This window comes from Delphinapterus leucas, chromosome 4 (genome assembly GCF_059928025.1).
Source record: "Delphinapterus leucas isolate spDelLeu-1000000601 "Yukka" chromosome 4, BTC_Dleu_Yukka2, whole genome shotgun sequence".
Taxonomy (NCBI): domain Eukaryota; kingdom Metazoa; phylum Chordata; class Mammalia; order Artiodactyla; family Monodontidae; genus Delphinapterus; species Delphinapterus leucas.
In genome coordinates, this window is record NC_143132.1 from 72437566 (window position 1) to 72447710 (window position 10145).

Here is a 10145-nt window from a genome sequence, read left to right on the forward strand (position 1 = left end):
CATTTATTTTCCCCCACTCTTTCTGACAGCATCCCTTCCTGAAACTGGCCAAACCATTATCCAGCTTGACACCACTGATCATGGCAGCTAAAGAAGCAATGAAGAGTAACCGTTAACATCATTGCCGTGGCCTCATATTCTTTTCTCCATTTTCTAAAAGAAGTCTTTTAATATATGAAAATTATTATTCTTTTGGGGTTTAAAGAAATGGTCTACATAACAAGGAGGAAAAAAACAAGCTACTATTTCCTGAAGACAACCAAGAAAAAATTGCAGAACTGAATGACAACTTTCTATTGAATCCCTTCTTTAGGGTCCAAAAGGAATTGTGGACTGAATCACTAGCCTTACATCTTTCGGCAGAAAGCCTATCAGGGCCATTTATCATGCTTGAGATTTGCATTTTATTTTGCTGACTTCATTATAATAGATCCCATTCATTGTCCCTTTTGAGGTATTTTCAGTACTTGAATGGCAGATTTGAGTTTTTCAGAGTATGTGTTTTATCTGCTAGTCTTCTTTTCTCTCCATAACTTTCTTTTCCTTGACTTGCTCCTTTTGAGTTGCTTTGAGAAATGTTTCTTATGCCTAAATTGGAGGCAAGTGTGATAGAAATTATGTAGCTCCTTATATTGGCAAAGGAGTTCAATATCGTTTAACTTTGTATAGAAGTTAGAACCAGCTATTGTTACATGTAATATTTCAGTTCAGAGTTTGAACTGAAGGAAGGGAAGAAAAGAATGTGATTTTTACCTTTTTTAACAAATGTGAAAGAATCAATTTTAAAAGTCTCATAATAGTGAGTTGTTTGGCATTTGTTACATGTATAGAGAGAAGACTAATAATCTATATTTATAACTAAATCATTGAAACAGAAAAAGAATCCCATTGACTCTACTTTCTTACACTGTGTTTTTCTTTCTATGTCCTCTTCAGATTTGGCTTCAGGACTTTGGTCTGTGCCGCTAGTTTCCCCTTCCCTCTTTTTTCCCCTTCATTTTGGAAATAAGTTTCTGTATATGTTGTAATTTTAGCTAGTTTGTTTTTTAATTAACCCTTTCTCACCCTACTCCTCCTCCCCTTCCCATGGTAAATAATATAATAACCATTGAATTTTCAGAATTTAAAAGTTAACCTTTTTTTTTCCATTTAAAGGTAAAAAATATTTGGACCTAGCAGAGACAAAGTGAGAGGCTTGAACCTTGGTGAGCTCTAAAATAGATAAGATTATATTCATGAAAGAGAAATGTCAGTTACTTAGAGTTGCAGCTTCTGACCAGTTAAGTGTAGAGATTTGTTATAAACATTGTTCCCAGCCCATTACCAACATTTTTACTGTCTGTGAGAACTTAAGTGACAGAGTACTTCTTGGTAAACTCATGGGTCATTTGAGATGTTGAGTTACTTTAGATTTTTTCAAATAAGTAAATAATATTCATGTAAAAAACTGGAGAAAGAAAGAATAATGAAATGTGCTTGTTGATAGCAATACATTTTTTATTTTAAAGATTTAAAAAAGGTCTGTGACCTGTAACATTAATTATTAGAGTGCCCTCTCTTCTCCCTTCCCCTCCTCCCTTCTTCTTCTCTCATCATTTTAATTGTTTGGCTTTTGGAGGCAGTATTGTCCCTTCTGACATGCCAAGAGCCACATGAAAGAGAAAAATATGTGCTTTGGTTCTGGCTTTTTGTTCCCACCATTCGCTCCTGATTGACTTCACACCTACTTGCCATCCTGCAATAGTACAAATCATGAATAAAAATAATTTTGATGTTTTGGAGTACATTAGGAGAACTTAATGTGAGTTTTATTTCCTATCATTCCCATCATATCTCTGTTAAGATACAGGTATAAGGATAGAAATGGCTGGTGGGGTTTTTGTTTTTTTTTAATTGGTAATACAGGAAGGTTTTCACAAAAATAAGTAAGATAATTAGTGAAACTTGTATCTAGAGCACTTAATAGTCTCTGTTTTCAATTTGATTCTTGATTTCATTTTTCTCTGGATTATATTGGCCTTCTACAGCTATTACTAAATTACTTTACAGACATAAGCTGGTTTATTTCTGGTGGAAAGCTACAGCGTCTGTTGAGTTCCAGATTTGAACATTCTTTGTAAATAGTTGTCTGGATGGATTATGATAAAGAAGATGCTACCAATGAAATAGAAAACCAACTAGATGGTATAAGACTGTGATCCTCATGACCACTCTAGAAGGCACTTCCATGCGTAAGTCATAAAGGCCATATTCACTGAATGCAGTGCCAATGCCCCATTTTTATGCCTGTGACTCAACAAAGGTCTTTTCAGTTTATAGAAGCAGTTTGGGGTTTGTATTTACAACTTCCTTGATGGTTACCTGCATGTCCATTGCTGGCAACGGACTTTGTCATTAAAACCTGACTCCTAGGTTAAGGGAGCTACGCTGTGGTTTATTCTTTACTTACTTGGATAAACTAACTTTTAATAGAAATGTACTTTGGTTAATTTGAAATGTGTCAATTTTTGAATAATCTTAATCTTAAAAGCAATACAGAATTGTGATTTATTAATTTTAAATTAAAATGTTCACATGTTGTTGCAAGAAAAATTATATCTGAATCAAGATTCATGGTTTTTTTTTAATAACTGCCTTTTGTATTTACCTTTTTGTCATTACTTTAGAATGAAAATTCCCATTTAAATCTAAAAATTAGCTTAGTAGTCCTCTTTTGTTATTAAGACAATATTACTGTAGTATTTATTATATTTCAGACTCTCTGGCAGTCTAAAAGTTTCCTTCTCCTCTTGTTCCTTTTGCTGCTTTAAAAGGGACAGTTAAAACTGAGAAACCATGAAAATGTTGAATATTTCATCCTACATAGAATAGTAAACAAGTAGAGTGATTGTGCTAGCATAAGAAACTAAGGCTAACACAACTCTGTTTTCATGTGTTGAGTGCCTGGCACACAGTACAAATTCTCTTCTCCTCAACATATAAATATTAAGCTGCTTAAAATGTATCTAGTTACCACCAGTCCTAAATGACCTGTGCCTTTAATAAGCAATTTAAAACTACCTATGAGGATTTCTTTGTAGGGCTCACATAAATACATGTTTGTTTATATATACTGTATTCTAGCCAGAATAATTTTAGATCTGATCAGGCAGTAGCTGTAGTTAGAAAAAAAAAATGGGTGCTTAAATTTGCATCAGTTTTTTAATCTAAAAGTTTTAAAATATACTGAGATCCATATCCAGTGAAATGTCAAAAAATCATTATGGAATATAGCTAAAATCCAGATTAAGATTCTTTTGGGGGTTTTTTAAGTGAAATTATAGTAGCATAAAAAGCAGATTGTCTTCCTTGTCTCAACTGCTCCCACAATAAACAACTAAAATCAGTTTTTCCACAGTGTGTGTATATGAGTATGTGTAAGAAGGGGAAAAAATACACACACACACACACACACAGATTTTATTTCTCACTAACACATTTATTGACCACTTTGACAAAGACACTGTGGTAGATATTGTGGGAATTACAAAGGAGAACCAAGCACTGGCCTGGCCTTGAGAGAACTGAAGTCTTTCTCATTCACCATTCTAGAATGTTGCCAAATGAGAGAGAAAGAAATGTATGATAATTCTGTCAAACATCTTTGGTAGGAATGTCTTGTGTGTTTTTTGTTTGTTTGTTTTGGGTTTTTTTGTTTTTGTTAGATAGAAATGGAACTAAGTGAAAGTAACTTGTCTTTTCTGTTTTGTCTTCAAATTTTATATTGACTTTTATTTTTAATTTAATCCCATTCAATTATTTAATTGTTACATTGACATTAACTGCTGTATTTGATGACCTTGTTCAATAATTTTGTTCTTTCAGGGCTAGAAATAAACTTTTTTAAATGTTCATTTTCCCTTTTCCTAAACTTTAATTCTTTCTTTAGATCAGAATAGCTTAAAAGAATAAATGTAATAGGTTTTCAAAGAATGTTCTAGTATTTTTAAGGATGAATATTTTTTTAAACATGTCATGGCACCATGAATGTATTACAGAGCTCCAAATTAGAAAGGTTTTCAAAAATTAATGAGTAATAAGCATGAGCCTTCGCTCTTCTAAATCAGTTTCAGAATAAATTTGTTCAAAATGTTCTGGCTATCAGGCCCAGGGAAGCACTTCTGATCTGTTGAAATACCTTCAATAATTTGGCCTGAAATTCTAATGCTTACCTAGGTGAAGTAATAAGAATCTTACTAGAATTTTTGTGTTAAATGCACCAAGAAATCTTTAAAAGTGCCATACATTAAGGCATCACTTCATTATACACATTTAATTTGAATGTTGGATATGCTGACATGGAGAACGGGTGCATTATAGAGAGTTCACTATGAAAAAACAAAATTATACATTTTTTAGCCTGGAGTGGGGAGTGTAGGCAATGACTGCATAAAATATATTTGTTACACTATAAAACTGCTTTTTGCTATTCTGACATTTGTATTTCTTAAACTATAGCAAATGCCCAAAACATTTGCCTAAGAAAAGTTCAAAAATGCCTAGATGATTGATTTTATTGAAAAGCAGTATTTGTAGGAGCTTAACACATGCTTTACTACTATTTTGACATTTGTGACTTTTTTTAAATTAGGGAATTATTTTTTATTCAAATCATTTAACAAGTTTTTATCTTTGGAAGAGGAGGAAGAGTAGAACAATGAAGGGAAAGGTCTTTTTTGACCTTTATTTTAGGTTTTTAATAAAATAATATGCACAGATTAAAAAGTCAGATAATCTTAAAAGAGTCATTATAAATAGTGCCAGTCCCCAGCTGCAGACTTTCTCACTGCAGAGTCCTGCTCCACAGAGGCATCTGCTTTTAACTTTGAGCTGGTTTTAGCATGCATTAATTTTCAGATTTCTATATTATATACTTATACAGGTATTTCTTTTTTTTTTTTACTTTTTTATTTTTAATTAATTTTATTTATTTTGGCTGTGTTTGGTCTTAGTTGTTGCAACACGGGCTTTCTCTAGTTGCGGCGAGCGGGGGCTACTCTTTGTTGCAGTGCGTGGGCTTCTCATTGCAGTGGCTTCTCTTGTTGCGGAGCACGGGCTCTAGGCATGCAGGCTTCAGTAGTTGCAGCACACAGGCTCAGTAGTTGTGGCACACACAGCATGTGGGATCTTCCCGGACCGGGGCTCAAACCTGTGTCCCCTGCATTGGCAGGCGGATTCTTAACCACTGCGCCACCAGCGAAGTCCTACAGGTATTTCTTGACATTTCTGTATTTTTCTTTTTCTGGAAACTTCCTGTTATGACAGTTGAGAATTTAGTTACTATTATACCATCCCATTTTCCCATTTCTACTCCCTCTAGTCTCCCAATTAAGAAAGGTGGCAAAGTTTTATTTGATTAGCAGTCAGTTTTTACCTTATGACTATGTAGGACTGTTGTTCACTTGAGTTGAGTAATTTATTATCACATGTCATTTCTTGTGCAACTCTTTGCTTTTCTTATTGTTAATTTTGTCTTTTTGTTTCCTTTGAAAGTTTCTATGTTCCTATCGCTAAGTTTTTCCAAACTCACCGCAAAAGCCCTCTGAAGACAATTTTCTGTAGAATTAAATGTGTTGGATAAGGACAGTTCCTTTTTCTTTCCGGGAACTTGATTAGGGCTCCAGTTTGGGCTCTTTCTCTACAGGCCTTCTGCCCTCGGGCATCTGAAACTCAGTTTCACTTTTCTCCTGACTTTGGATCCTTTGTTTCCTTTTGCTTGGTTTATTCCTCATTTTGGAGAAGTACATCTTTCATTAGTGTCCTGGAGAAGTACATCTTTCATTAGTGTCCTGAGGAAGGGTGCATATAGGTTAAGATTTTTAAGAGCTTGCATGTCTGAAAATGTCTCACATTTAATTGATAGTACAGGATTTTAGACTGGAAATAATCTTCCTTGAGAATTTTGAAGTCCCTGCTTCATTATCTTAAAAACCTGCCATTTCTGATAACATCTTTATATGTAACCCATTTTCCTGCCTCTCTGGAGCTTTTGTTCTGAAAATTTACCATGAAATGCCTTGGAGAGGGTCTATATGTTTAGGTTTCGGCAGGCCTTCATGATAACAGACTAATTTCCTTCAGATCTGGTAAATTCTTGTATTATTTCTTTAGTAATTGCCACTTTTTCCCCCTGTTATTTCTTTCTGGAATTCCAGCATTAATCTCCTGTTTTTCTTATCTTCCCTGCTTTCCATCTCTTTGCCTTTTGTTTTTAACTTTCTGGGAGAATTTCCTTGATTTTATCTCTGACCCGTTTTTGAACATATATCAACTATCTCATTTTTTTGTTGTTTTACTTATTTACTTATTTTTTATTATTATTATTTTTTTTGGCCTCGCCGTGCAGCTTGTGGGATCTTAGTTACCCAACCAGGGATTGAACCCGGGGCCACGGCAGTGAAAGTGCCAAGTCCTAACCGCTGGACCACCAGGGAACTCCCTCACATTTTTAAGATCATTCTCGTTTTCTGATCTTTTTACAGCCTTCTGTTTTTATTTCATAAATTCAGTATCTTCCCTGGTGTATTAAAGAGTTTTTCCTTAGCTCAAGTTGCCATAACAAAATACCATACACTGAGTGGTTTCAACAACAGAAATTTATTTCTCACAGCTGCAGAGTCTTAAAAGTCCAAGATCAAGATGCTGGCAAAGTAGGTTTCATTCTGAGGCCTTTTGGCTTGTGGGTGGTCACCATCTAGCTGTGTGCTCACTGGACCCTCTTCTGTATATGTACACTTGGAAAGAGCAATCTCTGTGGAGTCTCTTCTTACAAGGACACTAATCCCATCAAAAGATCCCACCCTCATGACCTCATCTAACTTTAGTTACCTCCCAAAGACCCCATCTCCAGATTCTAATACAGTGAGGGGTAGGGCTTGAATCGGGGGCAGACACAGACATTCAAGCCATAATAGGTCATTTTTTTAAAAGAGTTTTTTAGTTATCTCCAGGTTTGTTTATTTTTTCTGGGTTCTTTTTTTAAGTATAACACTGTCTGCAACTGCACTAAACGTTTCACATTGGGTTTTCTCAGTTCTCAGCGGGGCCCACTGCTCATTCATTTCGCTCCTAGGTCTTTTTTTTCCTTTCTCATTTTTTCCAAACTATCTCATGACTTCCAACCCCTTTATCCCACCATCTCAACACTTTCTTCTCCCCTACTGCCACAATTCTCTGGGTTTTTGACTTTGCCTTCTTCCTTTTGGTCTCAGTGAAAGATGTTCTTCCTCTCAGTGGCCAGACTCAGCGGGGACCCGTTCTCAGTATTCCACCACCTCCCAGGTCTCCAGGCCACTTTGACTGATTCTAACCCTCCTGTACCTTTTACCTATGCCTCTGTTCTTTCCATCCCTCAGCAAAACAAGCATGCTCACCTATCTTCCTTTTCAAACAGTTTCCTTTGACTTTCCTCAGGTAAACTTGTGGAAAGAGGAGACCATACTTGCTGTTTTTCTCATTATCATATTGCATCTACTGTCAACATGTCTTTGAAACTATCCCTACAAACATCTCCAAATCACTGAATTTCCAAGAGATTCTCAAAACATCAAAAAGAAGACTTCCCTAGGGACTTCCCTAGTTGTCCAGTGGTTAACACTGTGCTCCCAGTGCAGGGGGCCTGGGTTCGATCCCTGCTCAGGAAACTAGATCCCACAAGCATGCTGCAACTAAGATTCCGCATGCCCGCAACTAAGACCCAGTGCAGCCAAATAAATAAATAAAGCAAAAAAAAAAAAAAAAACAACAAAAAAGTGACTTCCCTTGACTGTTAACTAGCGTGCTCACTGGTGTATTTGAGAATTTCTAAGATTCTACTCGTTATCAGCCTTCCTTTATGCAAAATAGAGGACTTTTATTCCTAGCTTTTTAAAAGTGCTGTGACCAGATATTTATTTTGGGCTAAGGTCCAGAATGTGATGCAGGTATGGATTTGGTAAGCTTTTAATCAGTAGGGTTCTGTTTTCACCACTGAATATAAAATATACAAGTAGCTCTTGGTAAACTTAGCAATCGGGAAGGAAGAGTGGTAAGGATAAAAAAAGAGCAAATTCTTAAAAATCTCTTCAGAACGTAATTTGTACTGTACATTATTTGAGTAGTCTTAAAACGTGTGTTCTTTGAGCATATTAATGTGGGCACCCAAAGGAGAAAGGCTTACCTAAGAATGTGCAGAGTGATGGAGGAAAGCCAGCCCAGCCTTAAAAACCAGTCATAGATTCTTGGTCAGAAATTAAGAGTTGATGAGTATAAAGAGATTTTTATAGCCTGTGTAGTCCCGATTATAACTTTTTAACCTAGGCATCTTAGTTTTTGTTTAGGGGAAAAGACTAAAAATATTGCCTTTCTAGAAAACAAAATATGTTCAGTATATAATGACAGCCTTTGTATAAATTTGTAACCCATAAGGTTGATTATTTTGAAATGAACAACACTCATGTGGATATATAACTTCTGGTATACTCATTACTTTTTATCCACAGATCCCAGTTTGTGTTCTGTAGCAGATGAAAACATTCATCCTAGTTGTGCTGCCCTTTTTCTTTTTAAGCAATCAAAATGGAGTAACAGTGCCACATACATTCTTGTCTTTCATTTTTAGATCTGTAGGTATATACAGTATTGCCATGAATGCACTGCCAAAAAATGTTTTTCTCTATTTCTTAATGAATTACTTTACCTTGACTTCTCCTATATTTAAAAACAGAAATGCACCATTTTCAAAAACTATTTGATCTGGGCCGTAAGATTAAGGAATGTCTAACAGTACAATCTGATTCTGATTACTTTAATATATTGTCTTTAAAATATTTAAAGAGTTTTGTGGTTGAAGCTAGGAGACCTCTTAATCACATTCAGTATTCCTTACACTTCAGGATACTATAAGTTTTGCTTCTAGTAACTTTGTTGAAGAGCTTTGTTTTTCAATAAACTAAAAAAAAAAAAAAAAAAACTTTAACCATTTGACGTTTTACTACAGACATTGCCACTATTTTGATCACACTCTTCTTGGTGATACAAGAAGTATTTAAATGTTTTGCCTTTTCTTTTGTTCATCTGTAGATCTTTTGGAGTATGTTCTAAGACCAAGGATTCATTGAAAAATAAGTTTAGGCCATAGGCTGTTCAATACATGGATCAGCCACTTTCATATAACTTGCATTGTCAGCCAAGCAAATACTTTTCCACTTCCTTTCATCTATGCATGTTTTACTGCTGATACTCTCCACTGTGTGCCACTGTGTGTCCTGTTTCAGTATTTATTTTAATGACTATGCACAGGTGACCATGGTCTTGACACAAGAAGTCTAAGTACTTGAGTATTTCTTGCTGCACATTTCTTCATCACTAAGCATTGTAAAGCAGAGCTTTATTAAAGCTTTTTTTTTGTAACTTGGTTTCATCATATAGTTATTTGTGCTTAGGAGTTTCTTCTAAATAGAAATAAAATTGGAGTGTATAATTTTAAATTTTGCTGCCAGTGGGAGAACCAGTTATGCTTTTAGTTAGTAACAGTATTACTCTAGTACACTGTGCACTGAAAATTGTTGCTGTGAATTGGTTGTTTTCTGTTTGTTTTGGGTGATAATAAAAGTGCCTACATTATAGGGATTTTTTTTTAGGGTCAGATGACCTTAAAATGACCCATAAAATGCTTGGAATGTGCCTAACACATACTTAGCACTCGATAAGTGTGATCTATCCCTTTTTTTTTTGGCCACACCGTGTGGCATGCAGAATCTTAGTTCCCTGACCAGGGATTGAACCTGAGCCCCCCTGCATTGGAAGTGCGGAGCCTTAACCACTGAACTGACAGGAAAGTCCCCACCTATCACTTTTTTTAACCATATTCATTGGACAGCCTTTTATGACAATGCAGTAGCAGATAGGGGGGCTAATGAACTGAGAATGCTGCACAGAGCTATTTGCCCTTTCCCCCACCTCATCTTTTAAAAAATGTATGCATAATATATCTTAAGGAAATTATATTGCAAATATATGAAGGCAGCCCCAATACATCATTGTTTGGTAACATACTATGAAATTACGTATTTCATTTTACAGTATTGCATAACTTGCAATATGAGACACTCTGTATTATAGTTTGG

The 10145-nt window shown here is 35.4% G+C and overlaps 1 protein-coding gene across 7 annotated transcripts in view; it reads left to right on the forward strand.

The window, feature by feature from the left end:
• Positions 1-9434, forward strand: part of PAK2 (p21 (RAC1) activated kinase 2) — a 95594-nt gene extending 86160 nt beyond the window's left edge. For 6 of the 7 annotated variants that reach the window (XM_022568648.2, XM_089910017.1, XM_022568633.3 and 3 more), the window contains one exon: positions 30-9434. In XM_022568648.2, coding sequence (XP_022424356.1) covers positions 30-116 — 87 coding nt within the window. In that variant the 3' untranslated portion in view covers positions 117-9434. The remainder of the gene's footprint in view (positions 1-29) is intronic. The other variant, XR_002643880.3, reaches the window with a different exon arrangement.
• Positions 9435-10145: the final 711 nt, after the last annotated feature.